Genomic DNA, 19,530 nt, shown 5'->3' on the forward strand with positions numbered 1-19,530 from the left:
GAAACTAGTTTTAATCTGTCACTGTTTTATTGGTGAATTAGGTTTGGTTTAGGTTTTGAAAACTTTTCAAACTGAAAATGTGTTGATGACACACTGAAAACAGTGTGCTGAGTTTATTTTCAGCTTATCAAAACTTTGTGTGAGGCTGTGTTTTAGTATTCACTTTTAGTTAAACAAAAACGTTTTTTTATCAGGCTACATTTCAAACTTTCAAACACTGGGTTTCAACTTTTCAGATCTTTGGATTTAAATTTTAAAATGTCATCATTCTGGCCCAGGAGTAGCTACCCAGGCCTAGGTCCTCAACAGAATCAGAACTGTGCTTTATTGGCTTACTATGCAAATTATGCTCTCTTCTTTCCATACTATTTGCTGCAGTAGTCTGTTATTGTCCTGTTTTGTGGCTGCAGCAGGCTGTTATGGAAATATTATCCTACCATGGAAGAAATAGCTGTCGTGTAAGTTTCTGAAATACCCGCTAGGTGGTGTCTTTTTGTTAAAACTTTTCGTGGGTTCTTCTCAATTCATATTTTCATTATTCGAAGCTCATATTTTATTCTAACCACTTTGGTATAATTGAATATTAAATAATAACAATAATAGGCTTAATTGCTCGATTTGATTCCTAAAAACTGTATTTACTGATCAACTGGGTTTGCTAAGGGGGAGGGCGGAGTATGACTTCACACGTTCAGCTTGCGATGCTGTTGTCACTCATTGCGGTGGCGCGATGTCTCATGTCTCCTTTTAGTTTATTTACTGAGCATACTCGCAGAAATGGATGCAAATCCGGCCTTTTGCTTGTCTCTTCTGTACCGAAATGATCCTATTTACTCACTGTGTGCCCCTGATTTGATGACTGCCTCTCAGACAGTCAACAATAAATTTGTGAAAGAGCAGAGACGACTCATGAAGGTAGGTGACATTTTCACTGTTTTTCCCCCAATGACGTTAAGAGATTAAAACCCACTCACACATAAACCAACGTATTTATGTTCTTGTGATTTAGACACGGTAAAACTTGCTTATTTGTTTGTTTTTGTGTGTGTGTGTGTGTACAGTACATAGGTCTACATGTGTGACTGTAGTGTGATTTAGCTCGAACTGTTCCTCAAATAATAATTAGCTAGTTTGTAATTCATTAGGCTACAAACAAGGATTCTGAATGTGAATTGTGAGGACCTCGCACCTTGACCGTTTTTGTTCATTTGTCTTTGTGCGGGAAGATGTAGTCTGAAAGATAGACAGCTATAGAAGTTTTTCACTCAGAGATTTTACCGTTAAGGCAGTGAGGCTGTATTATGGTATTGTAACTATACCGTTTGGAACGTGTTTTTTGCTTTGTACAGCTTGCTTTAATAAGAATATTCCAATCCCTATAGCCCAAAATTAGTATTGGGAGAGTCACTTCTGTTTGGCAACCCAGTTGAAAGAATTCAGCCGGTCAGAAGCAGGCAGAGGCAACACGCCATTGTATTCTAACAAAGGGTGGTGGGTGAATGGTCCTTCCAGGCTCTTGCTTTCTTCAGTGCAGCAAAGAAAGAGCAGTCTGAATGCAGTTGTGACCAAAACTGTCACTTTCCTTGAAGTTCAGTTATAGGACTGCTATTCCTGCTGGTTGCCTCATCTCAAGTTGTGTGACATTAAAACATACACTCATATCCTGGCCCAATTCTTGAGACCCCCCAGTGTGTGGCTGCTCTCAGTAAAGGTCAGACTGGGGTCATTTAACACTCAGCAGGGCAGGGTAATCTCTTTTTTACACCACTAGTCTTGCCCCTTGTCCCCCATTTTCTTTTTTGTGTCCTGTCATGTCATCTCTCTTCCTGTTTTTCTTTTGTGCTGTCCATCTCCTCATGCCCTCTGAAGACCTACCCTCATTTCCAAGACATTCCTCCACTCCGTCATCCTTTTCATGTTTTTCTTTCTCTCTGTACGTTTTTCTTAGTCTCCGGCTCTGTCTTGTGTTTGTCTAGCTCCCCTCCTCGCCATCTCTACAGTCCTCTTGACTTCTTCCATGGTCTTTATTGACATGATCTGTTTTCTGTGCTGGCGGTTGCACCCTAGACCCTGAGGCAGCTGGAACATGAACGCATCACCCAGAAGCGCCGGCTGGAGGAGGAGCAGAAACAGTTTGCGTTTGTCATGAGCAAGCGGCTGCGCCCACGGAACATCCACGCGCTGGCCAGTAGAGTCTCATCGGGCAGCGCCTCGTCCGTCCGGCCAGCCAGATGTATCCGCTCGGCCCCGCCAGCGTTGTCCACACAGAGGCAAGGGGCCAGTGGAGGAAACAGCGAGCCAAGACGCACCACCACCTGTGGGCAGTGTGAGATGATGACCCACTTATGCCACTTGACCAGATCTCTCCACATGTACTCAGAAGACCGAGCCAAACCAGCGGTAAACAATGCAAGTCTTTCATTATATTACCCACTCTAGAATTATGAAGCTTGTGGAAGAAAATTTGAAATCTGAGGGACACAGCCAGATCCTGAAAAATCATGCACCCACATTCTTCCCATTTACCACTGCACAGAAAGCCAGAGGCATCCACAGAAATTAAATGCTTCATGTGTAAATAGTTTTCTTTTTTTTTTAATGAGCACTTGGTGGCACTGTTTAGTCTTATTTGACTAATTATCACACTAGAATCCACCCAGTATTATCTCAGTGTATAATAGTACTCAAGTGACTGCAAATTTAGAGTAAGAGTGTTTGGTTTGAGCATCCAGTAATATAATTTCAATTGCACCATCAATCATAAAAAATGCTGACAGAAGAAGCAAAATGCTGGCAAAAATACAATTTCTGAATTACAAACCTCATCATAAATGCTGTTGATACTTTCATTGATACTTCATTGTTCTGCTTGCATCACCTGCTGTACCATTCGAGTTATGGCAAAGTGAAACATCCCCAATTGTATCTCCTCTTCTTTAGGTTTTGAGAGGAGGTGTTGGCAGCTCAGACGGAAGAAACCGGAAGCATGAGAGCCAACATCCACGAGGACGAAATGCCAGGAGCTGTCCCCCATCGCTACAAAGGAGGAGGGCAGAGCACACAGAACCAGTCTGCTTGCACATACACCACCAACAGACTAAATAGTGGGACTTTTTCTTATGTGATTATAAGTCACTCTAGAGAATTGTTGGACATTGTATTCTCATGGGATTAGTTCAAATAGACCAAAACCTACATCTGAAATGTTCAGTGGTAGAGGGAAATACCAAGGATTTCAGGCATAGCTTAGTTTAACTAGTTTAACTCATCAGAAAAATGTCCAAAAGACACTATGTGATCTACTCTATTCGATCTCAATTCAGCGTTTGTATTGAGTATTGGACTACTCCATGACTTACTGTACATTATTTGAAATGTCACAATAGCAACTAGTAAACAAAAAAATATAATGAAGGCAAAGATTAACATAGAAATAAATATCTAACACAGATGGTCATCTTCCTCTACAAGACAACAATGTATTCATTTCATGTGAATTCACATTGTTTTAATCATACACTTATATAAATGAAAATGTCTCTTTATTCATAATTCTTTGGAGCCAAAGAGCTACTCACTGCCTATTAAATCAAAATATTTTGTTTCATATATCAAATGTGTATGTAAGCTCATTGTCTGTCTTTGTAGTATCTGAAAAACCTATAGGTATTTGAGTTTGACCACCTTTCCACTTAGAGAAACTTCAGTCATCCCAGGAACTCACCAAACCTCACTGCGTCGAGAGTTGAGCATCTTTCATTGATTTGCAGAAATGTGCCACCCTGGACAGTAGAATTCTCTTCAATTAGAGTGGTTATTACAAAAACAACAGCTATTCTTTTGCTGACATGTTACCTTTCATGGCTTAATCCCTTTTAATCACTGACAGGTTCAGGTAAAACTGCTCCTCCTTAGCCTACCTATCAATGTTCAGTTTAAGGTTTCCTATAAAAATAGCAAAGACTTTAACAGACCAAGGCAAGCAGGTAGCACTGACCTCATGCACATTAATCTTTACAGGTCATATACACATCTCATTCACTTCAAGAGTAAGGATGTCTGCCTCATGAACAAGTTTATAGATCTCACAACACAGATTACAAATTGAGCTAAAGTTCCAGTTTTTAAGTGGGGTTGGATGTAAGAGACCTGCTTAGTATCTCACTTCCTGACTGTATGCTTCTCATATCACTGATACACAATGTTAACTGGTCCGATTACTTGTGTCAAACGGTCCAAGAAAAGGCCACAGGAAGAAGCACTGTTAACTCCACTAGGTCATCTAGAAGGCGTGCATTGGCATTTCTAAGTTTTCGCGAATGTCTCTCGCCTCGCACTCTTTCCATTTCTTAGGAGATAACTAGTTCATTACCTTGCAGGGCCTACAATCTCCCAAGCATGAACGTGGTGACATCACCATGTATGACGCACTTGAATAAATCTCGCAAATGCCAGACAGTAGGCTAGCGTTGCGCATGGTTTGTCAGGGGTAGGAAGTGTCCATTGTAAATCTAGAAAATATGGGTAACACGTTAAGTGGAACTAAATGAGACACTGAGCGAAACAGTTGGCAGCTATATTGACAACAGGAGAACTAGATCGACTCTGGTGGTATCGAAGCAATAAAAACAGACTTTGACTTGTGCGCCTTGGCGTAAAGGTGGACGATGGGAGCCGTACTAGGGGCCTTTTCTGTCGCAAGCTGGGTAAGAATTAATATAATTTTGTTTCTAATAATGAATGGTTGTTTTATGAGTGTGCTGTCAAGCAGTCGATAACAACACTACATCAACGTCATCTCTGTGCAACAGGTAATGTCGGCTAGACATATCGGGTCGTTACTATTCAGATTTATTTAGGCTAACTAGAGATTTAGTTTCCTGAGTATTTTGTAAAATGGCAGGTATTTTATTAATGCAATATATTTTGTTTGGCAGTAGGCTGTTAGACCTACCTGACAGATTTAGCTTCCATTTTCATGGAGAGCGCTAAACCAAAACGGTAACCATCAGTTTATTGAAGTTTTCAGAATCTACATTCAGAATCACATTTCCCTCCGCCAGTTTTAAACGACATAGCCTATTTATAACGTGTACAAGATTTGCTTTGTATTTGCGTCTAACCGTCAACAGATAGCCAAGTTGGTGTAGGCTAACTGACAGTTTATTATAGTTAATTCAGAGGGTTGGTCACCAGACTTTGATACCAGCTCCCAGCGTCCTTTGGCTGCCACAACATCACACCACTGTGTAACAGTTTATTCCATTTCGTGTGTGTGAGGTACCAGGAGAGTTTCATTGTTATTAGCTTGACCTACTACAGTGTGCCTAGGCTACCTGTGGCGGATCAGACGACCTCGGATTTTATTGGTCCGTCAGGATCGGGCTCTGCCTAAACCGACCTTGTGTGTCTGACGACGGGGATTAAGTTGTTTACAATCTCTTAAAGCTCACGCATTGATTTGATGACTGAAAAAGCGCGTGTCTGTTAGCTAATTGAGTTACTGGAGAAAGACCCACTGCCCTCATTAGTTTTACCGCAGAAATAAAAGTGACAACAGTGCTCAGCAGTGCTCGACCAGTGTTTTATGAATGACTGACAGAAATCATGTAGGCTATATTACTTGTAGGCTATTACACATTAATTCAGGAACAGGTGCACACACACACACACACACACACACACACACACACACACAGAGAGACATACAAGACAGAGGCTATGAAGTGTTCATTTGTTGTTATTCAGAATGGCTATTGCAGATGGGATGAAGGATTTGTTGTTATACCGTCATTGTGGGAAAAGGAGAGAGTGTGACCACCTTTGTTTTTGTGATTTGTGTTTTTTTGGTTTTATCGTTGTTATTTCAGATTCCATGTTTGTGCAGTGGTGCAACGTGCCTCATGTGTAGATGTTGCCCACGCAGCAAGAACTCTATTGTGACGCGCATCATCTATGCCTTCATCCTGTTGCTAGGCACCATCGTTGCCTGCATCATGCTGTCGCCGGGGGTGGACCAGCAGCTGAAGAAGGTAGGCCTGCTGGCTGAGGGACCTTTCACTAAATTGTGCACAAGAACTGTTGTTGTGAGGGGTCTCAGCTGAAAGGAACCAGGCTACATGTCTAAAAGTAGAATTAAGTATGCACAGCGAACCGTCTCTGATGAACATCCAAGTAAATTCAAAATGGTGATATACAATTAGTGGACATGAAACTTAAACAAAACACATTCAAATGGGAATTCCGCCCAATTCTCAAGACACTTATCCTGGGAAGTTATGTAACAAATGACCTTCTGTCCTAACAGATACCTGGCTTCTGTGAAGGGGGAGCCGGCTCGAGTATCCCAGGCATCCAGGCCGGTGTAAACTGTGAGATTTTTGTGGGCTATAAGTCGGTGTACCGTGTGTGCTTTGGCATGAGCATGTTCTTCCTGGCCTTCTCCCTGCTCATGATCAACGTGAAGAACAGCAGGGACCCCAGAGCGGCTGTGCATAATGGGTAAGGGGGATGGGACCCCACTGGGCTGTCAGGTTTACATGGCTTCATTGGCATCAGTTAGCATTACTGTAGTTTAAATAAGAGGGGCAGAATATTTATAAAGTAGCTTTTTTTTACCAGTAAATTAAAGGTTCCTATATAAGGGTTATGGATATAGAGGTTTCTGTACAGTATACAGTACATATATTAAAACAGCATTTACTATACTGTGCTATCATAAAATCCAGTGACATACTGTATGTATAAATAACCAAATGGGAACTTTTGCCATTTTCCCAATGAATTATTGTTATGTAAACTAAAACTATACTTCTCAGGCAGTGTGTCTGCTTGAGACTGGGATCATACTATCTCAGCAGTGAGCTCCCATTCCTACCACTGTCACATGATAAGCATGCTGGGTGGTTGTAACAGGAAAAAACATTTTAATCTCATAATACAATGGGTCACTAAGCATCACATCCCCAGGCGTCCTGGCTGTGAAACCATGTTCCAAAAACTGTTATGGCCTCCAACCAGTTAAAGGCCTCTGAGTAGCAGTACAGAGACAGAAGATGGGTTACAGTAAAAGTCACTGTAAAAAAAAGTATCTATTTTGCGTTTATTTTATATCTGGCTCTATTTTGCAGGTTCTGGTTCTTTAAGATTGCTGCTATTGTGGCGATAACTGCTGGTGCCTTCTACATTCCGGAGGGGCCTTTCACTCGCAGTAAGTGACATTTATAGACACATTTACATTTACGAAATGCCAGGTTACAGTAGACATTTAGTCAAAAGGGATGTTAGAAACTGCACAGAAATGTGAAAGCGTGCAAACCCATTACAACAACAAAAGACTACAACCATTTTACCAGAATGAATGAAAATGACCTTGAAGACTCATTGTCTGTTTCAATGCAGCATTTTTTATATTAATTGCATGATGCCTGAAAATAACCAAGACTATCATGTTGCTTAATGCCAATTACATATTGTAATAATGATGTCATTACAGTATGTTGAAATGATACACCCTTGTTTGGATGTGTTTGATTGATTGTGTCTCCTGCCATGCTGTTCCCTTCAGCATGGTTTGCTGTGGGAGGCTGCGGAGCCTTCTGCTTCATCCTGATCCAGCTGGTTCTGCTTGTTGACTTCGCTCACTCCTGGAACGAGTCCTGGGTGGACAAAATGGAGAGGGAGAATGCCAGGGCCTGGTATGCGGGTAGGTAACAAACATGGTGGGAAAAAAATATTTGTTAAAGTTTAAAGCTGTTATGGTTTTTTATGATTAAAAGGTGGATAAGTATTTGGAGAGGTTTTGTCATGAATAAAAACGGCAAGAACTTGGTTATCTGACAATGGGGATCGCTGTAGAGTTCTAGGCTGCTATCGTGTGACTTTGACCTAGTGTCCCAAAGAGAGATAATGTGGAGATGGGACATAGATACCAGAGAAAAGTCAGTAAATGGGAATGTGGTTACTGGTCACTGATAAGGTTAGGTGGCCTGCATGTGGAAGGGCATTGTGCCATTGTAGGAAGAAATGTATATGCCTCTTCCACAGATTAATCATGTAAGTATTGTTCATGACAGACAGGTGTGCTCCCTTCCATGTTTTTACAGACCTTTTCCGTATGGGATCATGGGGTTCTAATATGGCTAGAGTGCAGTCAGTCAGTGTCTCAAACATAAACAGTCATTGTGTGCCGTGTGAGAGCTTTGAGCTGACCCACCGATGTTTGTGCTTAGGATCTTGGTATTACTGTAAAAGTATTAAACTGATTTTGTGTAGTTATTAAACTAGCTTTTTTTAGACTTTAGACATAGCATTTTGCCTGTCATTTAAATTAGGGCCGATTAGGGATTTTATGCTCGCCACTTGGCCTGACACTGGGGGAGGTTCAGGCAGTCTAGGACATATTGCTGTTTATTCGTATGCTGTGGTGACATAAGACAGAATCTCATTGGTGTTCTGTCCAAAGTCCTTCTAGGCAAGTCCCTCCACTCGGCGGCCCATATGGCAACGCTTTTTGGGCACTCATCGGGCATCCTATTCAGCAGAAATGCGCGTGCGCAAGGCTTCACGACACCAATCTTGCTTCAGCAGCGAGATCACAACACATGATTGGCACGATGTCTTCACAACACACCACATTATTGGCTCAATGTATTCACAACACAGCACAAGATTTGCTCAATGTATTCACATGTCGACGTTTTGCCGCGGAAGGGGTGTGATATGCGTAGACAACTGCCATATTGGCGTTACAAACTAAGCCCATGCATTTCTATGGAGGATTTTTTGAGTGCTGTGTCTCCTCATTAGAAAGTAGTGAGAACAGGCGCGCTCAACTTCAAATCTCACAACAATTTCGGGTGCGAGTTAAAAGGTGACAACTTAGAATAGAAAAACCGCACTCTCAAGTATATTCTCTTTACTTATTTATTAATGCCATGTCCACAGACGCGTTTTGGCCTAAGCCATCTACACACTGACGCGTCTGTGGACATGGCATTAATAAATAAGTAAAGAGAATATACTTGAGAATGCGGTTTTTCTATTCTAAGTCCTCATTAGAAAGTCTCTGTTCTGTCTCAACTCCCAGCCCTGCTCTCAGTGACTGCACTCAACTACGTCCTGTCTGCTGTGGTCATCGTGCTGCTCTACGTGTTCTACACCCAGCCAGAGGCCTGTGCCCTCAACAAGTTCTTCATCAGCTTCAACATGCTGCTCTGCGTCGTGGCCTCCGCAGTGTCCATACTGCCAAAAGTGCAGGTGAGAGTGGTAGCTCTGGAATAAACATGGTGGTGACCGGGGGTAACTGTTCAGTGCACAAAAAGAGATCTGCAAAGGGCATACCACCAGACTGTTTTCAAAACAATGCTCTAGAACTTTGTGAAATAGTTGGAGAGTTGAGCTTTCACCCAAACCTTCAGCCTGGGTAAACCCAGACAAACCTGATAGCAAGTTTGAATTTGTTCTGCAGGTCTGTTTGGAAGGGATCCCAGATTTAAGACAACTTAAACTAGATGTACCACAGCGGTACAAAATATGACCGTTGCTCAGTCCTGCATATTCTCTCCACCAAAATAAATCACGCTTGTCAATTTGTCTCCATCTCCTACTCCATCCCCTACTCTTACTCTTGCAACATTTGTGTATGTAAATGAATGTGTGTGTGTGTGTTTGCTTGTGAGTGCGCGTGCATGTGTGTGTGTGTGCATGCATGTGTGTGTGTGTGCATGCATATGTGTGTGTGTGCATGCATATGTGTGTGTGTGCATACTTTAGATAGACAATAGTAATTAATCATAGGAGTGTTAGGAGTATATGTCAAGTCAACATTCAACATGTGCTGTAAACAAAGGTTTTAAATGCAGTAGTTTAAGAAAATACACATCCTTATCTGTTTAACCCTGTCACCATTAGTGCAGCCATTGGTATTGTTGAATGCACACGATTGTGATTAGACCCTGGGTTTTTGGTGATTTGGAAATGGGCGTCAATGGGATCTTTTCCAGGCTGACCTGCAGATTCAAATCTGTTAACAGGTTCATCTGGGTTCACCCAGGTTCTTAAAGCGCTACTGAAAGCTAGTTTACAGAAAGTCAGCATCCAACAAAATGGTTACTTTTAGGTTCAGACAGAAATGAAAGAAATCAGTACTATTAGATATGGAGTAACTTTGTTTTTCTATTGACCCGTTTCTTTAGGAATCTCAGCCGAGATCTGGACTTCTCCAGTCTTCCATCATCACCCTCTACACCAATTACCTCACGTGGTCTGCCATGACTAATGCCCCAGGTGAGACGTGGATCACTGTGGGGAGGCAGGTGTTCAGGGAATCATTCATAAACACACAGTTTTAAGCTAGGTCTCTCCCTTTCTGTACACAAAACAGATACAACCCATTACATTTGCATGCGAGTGAGTGCTTTACAATGTTAAGGGGAAACCTCCTTTCAACCCCTACCAACCCCACCCGGGTGATGCATAGCAGCCATTTTGCACCAGAGTGCTCAGCACACCCAAGCTTGAGGTACCAGACGATGATTAGGTGTCCAGATGGAATGAGCCAGTTTAGGAATTTAGCCAAGACACTGGAGAAGCCCCTACTTGCAATGTGTCTCACGGGATCTTTAATGACCTCACCCAATGAGCCAGGAGCTTAGTTTAAAATCTCATCTGAAGGATGGCATCTACAGCACAGTGGCCGTCACTGCAATGTGGCATTAAGCAGAGCCGTATGCATACGATATCTCTCTCTCTCTCTCTCTCTCTCTCTCTCTATATATATATATATATATATATATATACGGCTCTGCCATTAAGGAGACAAGACTGCCCCCTACTGGCCCACTAACACCTCTTCCAGCAGCAATTTGGTTTTCTGGGTTTTCTCATGAGATCTTACATCCAATACATCCAAGTACTGTACTACTAACCAAGCCTACACCTGATAAGCTTCTGTTATTCGGCAGAGATAGGGTACATGTTGGCATGACTGCTAGCAAACCATCAGATATGTCCTTGCCCCATTTCGTCCATATCCATAACCTTACTGAAAATGTGCAAACAGACCAAACTAACATTGGATGTTCTGGGCTCTTTCTATGCCCACATCTACATTTGATATTTAGCATAAATGAGACTAGTCAGAGCAATCATTATTTTTTCCTATGACAATATGTAAGGGATAATGTATAGAACGCCGGTCATTATGGGGAAAATAAGTCCCGACAGGGCTTAACCGGACCCGGACGCTGCCAGCGAGGGGTCTTGTTTCGCCCTGAAGGACTTATTTTCCCATAATGACCGGCGTTCTATACATTATCCCGCTTTATTATCTGACTACTTGCCAAAACGAAAAAATAAACTCCATGATATGTCTCTTTACACTTATTTGTTACCGTTTCGTCGTGGCTTTTGCTGAGAAACAAATAGTTCGCAACACACGCTGAACTTGAATCAAACATTCTTTAGAACACAGCTGATCAACCGTCTGCTTTCACTTTTGAATGAAGTTCCAAGCGCAAACTCCGTTGCCATTGACAGTGGTCATTCTTGTTTTCAGAGGTCCTTTCCCAAGAAATAATGACCTCTAGAACTTTCGGAAATCCCATTCAAGTCAATGGAGCATTCTACTTGCATTGTGAAGAGCCGTATAATAAATTGCTATATTAGTTTGCCTCCTTATGAGAATGCGTCATTGACAGCTTTGGATGTGAGTCACCGTCAGCCTCCCTCTTCCCCTCTCTATCTGTCTGTCTCTGAGCAGACCGCACTTGCAACCCCAGCCTGTTGAGCATCATCCAGCAGATGGCGGCCCCCACCATCGCCCCCCTGGAGGTGGAGAACCAGACTGCGGTCGTCATCATCGGCACGGAGGAGCCCGTCCCCTCCTCCCCCTACCTGCAGTGGTGGGACGCCCAGAGCATTGTGGGCCTGGCCATCTTTGTCCTCTGCATCCTGTACTCCAGGTGACTCAGGGCAAAAGGTCTAATCCCTAACAATTGCAGTCCCTCATTTTAATTTAACCTGTGTTACATTGTGTGATGTTAAATAGGCTTGGTTGTTGATTGGCCACTGGCAGATACCCTAACTATAGCATCAGTAACCTACCTATAGCATCTTTTCTGTGTATAACTGGAATTAGATTAATTTAAATGAATTTAGATTACATTTATGAAGAGCCTTGTATTCCCTGACCATTGCGTTTGCTGGTCTAACGTTGCTCCATCACATTAATTGGTTGAAATTGATTAGTGAGTTAAATGATGAGATGCATTAATGCTTCTCAGATGTCATGGTGCTTCCGTGTTGCACTACTAACGTCATATACACACATCTTGTTGCATGTAGTTGATATCCGCAGTATATAGTCGTCCAACACTAGCCATTTGAACAAGCTGACCTAAAATATGAAACCTTTTTTAACACTTTTGTGTTGTTCTGTAGTTTTGATGTCATTATTTTTTCTACAATGATGGAAATTGAGGAAACAAAAAAAAAATATATGTAAGTGTGTCCAAACTTTTGACTTGGTCTGTGTTTGATATTCCCAGTATACGGTCATCCAACACTAGCCAGGTGAACAAGCTGACCCTGGCCTCCAACGACTCCTCCATGATGGAGGAGAGCTCCACGGGGATCCCTGAGGACCCAGAGGTGGAGAGCGAGGCTCCCCGGCGTGTGGAAGACAACGAGAGGGAGACGGTCCAGTACAGCTACTCTTTCTTCCACTTCATGCTGTTCCTGGCCTCCCTGTACATCATGATGACCCTTACCAACTGGTACAGGTGGGTTGCCTCATGTGACCTGGGAATGCAAAGGCAATTTGTAGGTGGAGGGATTTGTAGAATGAGTTAAATATAATGACATTACATTCTATTCTAAAACAGTCGGTGAGTTATAAGATAAGAATGCCTCCCCATAAAATGTCATACAAATAATGACATGGATACATTCTTGAGATTTTATTACACGGTTTCACTCAAGTTGTCCTGGCAGTCACAGCTTTGGTTAAAGTGTGTGGATGAGTGTGTGAAGATGGAAGTCACAGCTTTGGTTAAAGTGTGTGAATGAGTGTGTGAAGATGGAAGTCACAGCTTTGGTTAAAATGTGTGAATGAGTGTGTGAAGATGGAAGTCACAGCTTTGGTTAAAGTGTGTGGATGAGTGTGTGAAGATGGAAGTCACAGCTTTGGTTAAAGTGTGTGGATGAGTGTGTGAAGATGGAAGTCACAGCTTTGGTTAAAGTGTGTGAATGAGTGTGTGAAGATGGAAGCCAAACTATTGACAGTAGTTTTTATTCTTCTTTCTTCATGGCATTTACCATTTTCCTTCATTTCCTGTTCCTCTGTTGTCCAGTCCCAGTGCAGACTACAATGCCATGACCAGCAAGTGGCCCACTGTATGGGTGAAGATAACCTCCAGTTGGGTGTGTCTGGCCCTCTATATGTGGACACTAGTGGCTCCAATGATCCTCACAAACCGAGACTTTTCTCCCAGCTAACATGTTACTTCTAGAGTTTTCTAGAGTTTTCTCCCAACTGTCAGGATCACTGGATGTCACTTAATTTTGTACATACTAAGGTATAAGTAATTTATTGTGATTTTGTTTCCAAATGTGTAATCATTTTCTGTTTATTTTTGTGAAGGACTAGACACCGTTGTTTTAACTTCAGTTATGTTTTTTTTTTTACCTTTGCACTGACTAATTCAGACAATATGTGTCATGATGTTCTGGGATGAGTTTCAGAGTTGGACCAAGCTCTTAATGTAAGTTTTTCCTTAACAAAATGTAACACATTTTTGTAAAGTACTTTGAATAATGGCCTATTTGATACAAGTTCTCCTTGTACAAGCCAAATGGTTGGGTTTGTTGGTTTGTTTTTAGTAGAATTAGTAGATCCAAAGAAAGCTGCCAAAGTGCAGGTTTTTATCGTATTTCACTCCATCACTCGAACACTGGGTCCCATTCCATTCACAAGTCCTCACAGACCGTCAAATGCTCAACTTGCATCTCTTTGTGCACTTACTCCAAAGACAGTATTGGTTAAAAGTCAAAATCATATTTTATTTAATAGACTGTGATACAGTATACAGTATCTACTTGATTATTTACTTTTGAATGGTTAATGCTTTCAAATCGTAATGTAATGCAGACTCATGTTGCTATCATATTTTAGCCACTGTAGTTTGCCAATATGCCTTTTTCACCTTACCTTTGAGTGTATGCTTTATGTTGTGAATAACAAAGAAATGTAAAACTAGATAATATCGATTGTAGAAAAAGTATTTTAAAACTTAAAGCTATTTGATGGTGAAATGTCTATACTTCTGCCAAAAATCTGTTGAACACTGAAACACTCTGAACTTTTTGTTGGTTTGGCACATTTGCAGTTTTTCTCAGTCGTTTTGGCACATTTCTCAAATCCGTATACAATTTCTCAAAACTTCTTGTTTAATCTTAACATCATCTAGTCATTTGTGCACATAACAGAATTTTTGTTTTTTTTACAGTTAGCCAGAAAGTGTTAGTAAGCCTCAATGTTGTTGTTGTAAATATTAGAAATGATAACTGCACTGAATGAGTGAAACAATCCACTGTGCCAGTTATAATTGCTCAGTAAATTATACATGCAGGGAAGCCCTGAAGAGGTCTCATTTATATCAGTCAATATAGAATGGCTATAAAGATGAATGAATGTGTGAAGTCAAAATAGAATGGCTATAAGGATGAATGAATGTGTGAAGGAAATAAATGAGAAGGTTCAAACAGATATACTTTGCTTATGATCATGTCTGTTCACATCTCAGTTTGTGTTGGTTACAAATGTTAAAATATAATATATCCATACAGAAAATGAATACCTGCACATTTTGGTCATTAGAATTGTGTACAAAAATCATTTATTATGTCATGTGTTATCAGCCATTCTTATTTATTATGTCATGTGTTATCAGCCATGTGTTAGATAATATATTCCTTCAATACTTTCATGTGAACTACTGTAAATGAACAACAACTGGACTGCAACTGTAGTCATCAGCAGTTGAGTGTGCAACACTGACTAGAGCCAAATTATCAAAATCATGTTACCATGCTTAAGCTATCCTAAAATAACTGTAAATTAGGCAGAATTTGAGTCTGATATTGCTTGATTGGGATGTGATTATGGGACATGTTTCAATCGATACAGGGGAAAAAATGCCTCTGATCTTAATTGGATAGACCAATGAGAGCAACAAAACAGCCTGCCATGAATCCTGTAGGGAGAAGAGTCAAAACGTCCTTCTTCTCCCTGTTTTAGTTTCATTTTGTTTTCAATCGTTTTTTAAAGTTATTGCACTGTCAGCACAACAGACACAAATAAACACAAGCAAGCTTAGGTGACATGATAGACTAGGCACAGTTGTTCATCTGTCCATCATCGAATAAAGCCTGTCCAGATCATTTGATTGGTGCGAAACGCTCTGTTTTGTACATAGTTGCTTATCAATGGAGCAGACCGAATTTACACACGAAAACACACATGCAACACACACGCAACTCATTCTGGGACAGACAATAAGACTATATATACATCAGTCAAGGAACCATAAAACTCATGCATACAATATCATGCCTGAGTAGCTATCTGGCAATGTGTGAGGCTTCCTGACACAATTATTTACAACATTCTGCCCTGTGTGTAAGGGAAGTTTTACTCCAGCTGTTCGAGTGTCATGTTAGACAAGGTGTAGCTCCTCTCCTCCGGCTGCTCCAGGGCACTGTGCCTCACCTGGCACAGGTAGACCGCGCCCAGGTCCTGTGGAGTGGGCACCAGCCTCAGGAAGGCCCACTGGCAGAAAAGGCCGCTGGGGTTCAGGCTGGACGGGGAGGTGAAAAGCCGGTGGGCACGGGCTCTCCGTTCCTGAACCAGGAGACCGAGAGCGCGTTTGGGCTGAAGTCCTCCACACAGAGGCTCAGCGAGCACTCCTGACCCACCTGAGGCCGGGCGGGGTCACACTTGATGAACTTCAATGTTGGGGGAGTGCCTGCAGAGAAATATCATGATTTTGATGTCACTGAGTGTAGAATGAAGAGTGAAGAATTTAATTGTCTCAGGAGCAGAAAAAGAATGGTACAAAGTATGGGGAGTACAAACAGCGCTGTAGACGTTTGGCCCAACTCATGCCAGTCGACAACAACAAAAGCAGTTCCAAAGGGAAGGGTACGCACACCCAAAAAAGATTATACCAGGTGCCAGGTCTGAAGTGTCAGCAGTGAAAGGAGGATAAGAAGAAACACACGGGTCGAAAACGTTGCTAAAATAAAGTTGCCTGGGAGCTTTTACGCTTTTACAACAGTGTGCAGGCCTCTATCCTCTTTTCAATCGTCAACAACAACACATTACATTTATATTTAAGCACTTTTCTAGGCACCCAAAGTGCTTTACAGTGAAGAGGGGACCTCAATACCCACCTTTCAGGTTAACGCGGTAGGGGAGGTCCTGGTAGCCTGGCTCAGGAAAGCTGCTGTGGTACGCACGGCACGTGTACACTAGCCCCTCCTCCATGGTGGTGATGGTCAGCTCCGTGGTGCTCCACACGCTGTGCAGCCCCTGGTAGTCGGAGAAGGGGCCGTACTGGACCACGGGCCCCAGGAGTCGCTCCCCGCCAGGGCCCCACCATTCCAGCTGCACCTGGGCCGGGTAGAAGCGCTCCATGCGGCAGCACAGCACCAGCTGCTGTCCCAGCACCGGGATCTGGGGTGCGCTGGAGATTTGCAGGAAGGATGGCTGTGCTGCAGTCAGGACCACGGTAAGAGGAACTCAGTCATATTTAACTCTGACATGTTCAACAACAACTACTGGATGCTAAACTATCTATCTATCTATCTGCATAAATCCTCCTCTCTGCATGAATTAAATATCTTTCTAATCTTTAGTTCTTTCTTTTTTTATTTGTAAGCGCTGATTTTTTCTTCAGAACTTGCCTATCTAGTTAACACGTATCTTGGTTTTGATGCCAGGCTGAAGATGATCAATCAGCTGTAACAGAAGTCACATGGTCGCTCTAGAGAGATCTCTCACTCACTTTTAACGCTCAGCGTCGTCTCTCTGGTGTAGGTCTGACCTTTGTAGGTCACCATACACCTGTACCTGCCTCCGTCATCGCTGACCGTTGGGCAGAGCGAGAGGACAGACACCAGGCGTGTGTCGTCCGAGTGAAGCCGCAAGTGTTCCGTTAGGTCCTCCAAAGACAGGGTCTTTCTCTCCCCTGACTCACTAAACAGGGCCTGGCCCTCCAGGGGCTCCAGAGAGACTGTGTTCAGGGCGCCCCATGGTGGGTCATGGTTCCCTGGATCATGGGGGAGCACCATGTACCACTGCACGTTCACATACTTGGGGTTCACTCGGCTGATCGTGCATTTGATGTCTGCACGAGTGTTGGCATAGATGACAGAGGGAGTGTTGATGTCAGATATGCTGGGTGGCACTGGAATGTGAAACACAACAATTTTACAAAGTGATTTTGTGTTTTTTTTCTGTATTTTATTTTCAAACTCTATGACACTGGTGTAAAACTTGTAGAACTTGGATTCACATATACTCACCTTTGTGAAGGTATAAGTACCCGATCACAGCTGCTCCTAATATTAACGACACTAGGACGAGACTGGACACCACTGTTACAGCTATGAGTACAACTGGGTTCTGAGGCGTCTCTGGAACAAAAAACAAACACAGAGATGGCTGAGAAACCCTGTTGGATTTACAGGTGTCAGAACTGCAGTTTCTAGAAACAGAAACTCACGTCTAGTGGCGTTTATTGTCAACCTTTTAGACATGTTGACCGCCACAACGTCAACAAAAATGTAAGTCATAGACTCACCAACAACGCTCAGTCGGACAGTTTTGCTTTGAGGCGTGTTGAAGGACCTGTGCTTGATCTGACAGATGTAAACAGCCCCATGGTTTTCGGTCTTGTTCCCCTGAATGGTCATATGGCTCTTCTGGCTGTAGGTGTGGTCTGGGTTGGGCATAGGGGATTCAGTGCACACGTCCACCTCCACAGGTTCATTCTTGTGGCCAAGCTGCCTCAGCCACTGGATCTCCAGGTGCTCAGGATAGAAACCTGTGATTTCACAGGACAAGGTCGTCTTCTGCCCATTAAGCACTGTGGCATGTTCTGTTAGCGACAGAGTGGGTCGAGCTGAAATCATAGAACAGTTGGGGGACAGCATGTCAGCATGTTCTTATTAAACACAAATGTATGAACACAGTTAGTGTGAATAATTGTGTAGATATAAATTCTGTAAAGGAAAAGGACACTGCCCAGGATGTTTATCCTTTATTCACATTAAATGATAACTGGCTATGATGCAGGACACAAAAAACGACAACAATTTATCCTGGTTTCATAAGATATAATGTTTTCTGATTATCAGAAAAAATATGAATTACCTGACACATGAAGGGTGACTGTCGTCGCGTAGTTCTCTGGTTTCACCAGAATGACACAGCTGAAGCGACCCTCATCAGTCACAGCTGGACAGACCAAATGCAGTGGGGCATTTCCCTTTAGTAATTCATTCACGTTCACATCATATCCTAGTGAATGCTGAGTTATATTTCCAGCCTTGAATTCAAACAAGGTGCTTTTATTCAGCTGGGCTCTGCTACCCTCAAACTGCCACAACACAGAGACGTTTTCGCGCCGAGTACCGCTGGGGACTTTGAAGTGACAGTCAAGAGTAATAGGCTCACCAGTCAAACAGTGATTTTTTCCAACTGCACCTTTAAGATAAAATCACAGTTGCACAGTAAAAGCATTGCTTTAAATCCAAACACAATAACCATGTTGGTAGGTTAGATTTGTAGGTAAAGGTACATGAAGATCTGGATCAAAGGTGAATGCAGACTTGTTTATGCCGTTCTCTCACTGGTGCACAAAATGAGCTTTCAATTTCATGACAGACAAGTGAGGAGATTCTTACCTGAAAGTTGCAGATGGATGAAAAGACTGATAAATACTAAAACATGATTATAATTGATGAAAATCATGTCTTTTTCTCCATGAGACTATTTAATGCCATTGTCAAGAGACTTTCTCGTCATGTCCTTGCAAACTCAAAGGTCAGTTTTTAATACACCTTTACATAACACCCGGAACAATAAAGTGGGGTCAGAAAGCCTTAGATGGCATACTTTCGTATGCACAAGAACTGTGTAATGCATTACTTTTAATTACAGAGCTGTATAGGAAATGTGTGAGTTCATTGTAGCTTATGATTAAAACAAACACAGCCATTCTGAGACCCCATTTCAGGATACTGTTGTACTAAAACAAAATCCTACGAAAATTAAGGAAGTTAATGTGCCTAGGTCAATGATGACCAGCAAATAGTATGCTGTTAGAGAATTCAGTACAACAAACTGGTCATTTTTAACTATTTTATTGTTGGTCAGCTCAGTTTGTTACATGGAGTTAAAGTAACTGGCAGGATGGCATTCTCCTGTTATATTCCATATAAAACAGGGTTTAGTGTAGGCACATA

At 42.2% G+C, this 19,530-nt stretch overlaps 3 protein-coding genes across 7 annotated transcripts; 2 read left to right on the top strand and 1 right to left on the bottom strand.

Moving 5' to 3' along the window:
* Positions 1-577: 577 nt before the first annotated feature.
* Positions 578-3,609, top strand: LOC125302232. Of its 2 annotated transcripts, none has more exons than XM_048255331.1 (3): positions 578-915; positions 2,068-2,409; positions 2,941-3,609. In XM_048255331.1, exons 1-3 carry the CDS (start codon positions 778-780, stop codon positions 3,103-3,105), a joined length of 645 nt encoding a protein of 214 aa, XP_048111288.1. In that variant the 5' UTR covers positions 578-777; the 3' UTR covers positions 3,106-3,609. The 2 variants fall into 2 exon arrangements, with proteins under 2 accessions (XP_048111288.1, XP_048111289.1); XM_048255332.1 differs by having other exon boundaries at positions 580-915; positions 2,068-2,400.
* Positions 3,610-4,463: 854 nt separating this feature from the next.
* Positions 4,464-14,767, top strand: si:ch73-267c23.10 (serine incorporator 1). Of its 4 annotated transcripts, XR_007194893.1 has the most exons (11): positions 4,464-4,706; positions 5,871-6,032; positions 6,308-6,501; positions 7,131-7,210; positions 7,568-7,705; positions 9,089-9,258; positions 10,197-10,287; positions 11,762-11,963; positions 12,549-12,782; positions 13,353-13,577; positions 13,708-14,767. XR_007194893.1 is itself a non-coding variant. In XM_048255448.1 (10 exons), exons 1-10 carry the CDS (start codon positions 4,668-4,670, stop codon positions 13,495-13,497), a joined length of 1,455 nt encoding a protein of 484 aa, XP_048111405.1. In that variant the 5' UTR covers positions 4,464-4,667; the 3' UTR covers positions 13,498-14,767. The 4 variants fall into 4 exon arrangements, 3 of the variants coding, with proteins under 3 accessions (XP_048111405.1, XP_048111406.1, XP_048111407.1); XM_048255448.1 differs by having other exon boundaries at positions 13,353-14,767; XM_048255449.1 differs by lacking the exons at positions 4,464-4,706; positions 5,871-6,032 and adding an exon at positions 6,040-6,188 and having other exon boundaries at positions 13,353-14,767.
* Positions 14,768-15,750: 983 nt separating this feature from the next.
* On the bottom strand, positions 15,751-19,313 carry LOC125302316. The gene is made up of 7 exons (XM_048255447.1): positions 18,970-19,313; positions 18,437-18,769; positions 17,865-18,185; positions 17,587-17,697; positions 17,067-17,468; positions 16,453-16,773; positions 15,751-16,025 (listed from the first exon to the last, which is right to left on the bottom strand). Exons 1-7 carry the CDS (start codon positions 19,034-19,036, stop codon positions 15,853-15,855), a joined length of 1,728 nt encoding a protein of 575 aa, XP_048111404.1. The 5' UTR covers positions 19,037-19,313; the 3' UTR covers positions 15,751-15,852.
* Between the last annotated feature and the right edge of the window lie 217 nt (positions 19,314-19,530).

The sequence above is a fragment of the Alosa alosa genome, chromosome 10 (assembly GCF_017589495.1).
Source record: "Alosa alosa isolate M-15738 ecotype Scorff River chromosome 10, AALO_Geno_1.1, whole genome shotgun sequence".
NCBI lineage: Eukaryota > Metazoa > Chordata > Actinopteri > Clupeiformes > Clupeidae > Alosa > Alosa alosa.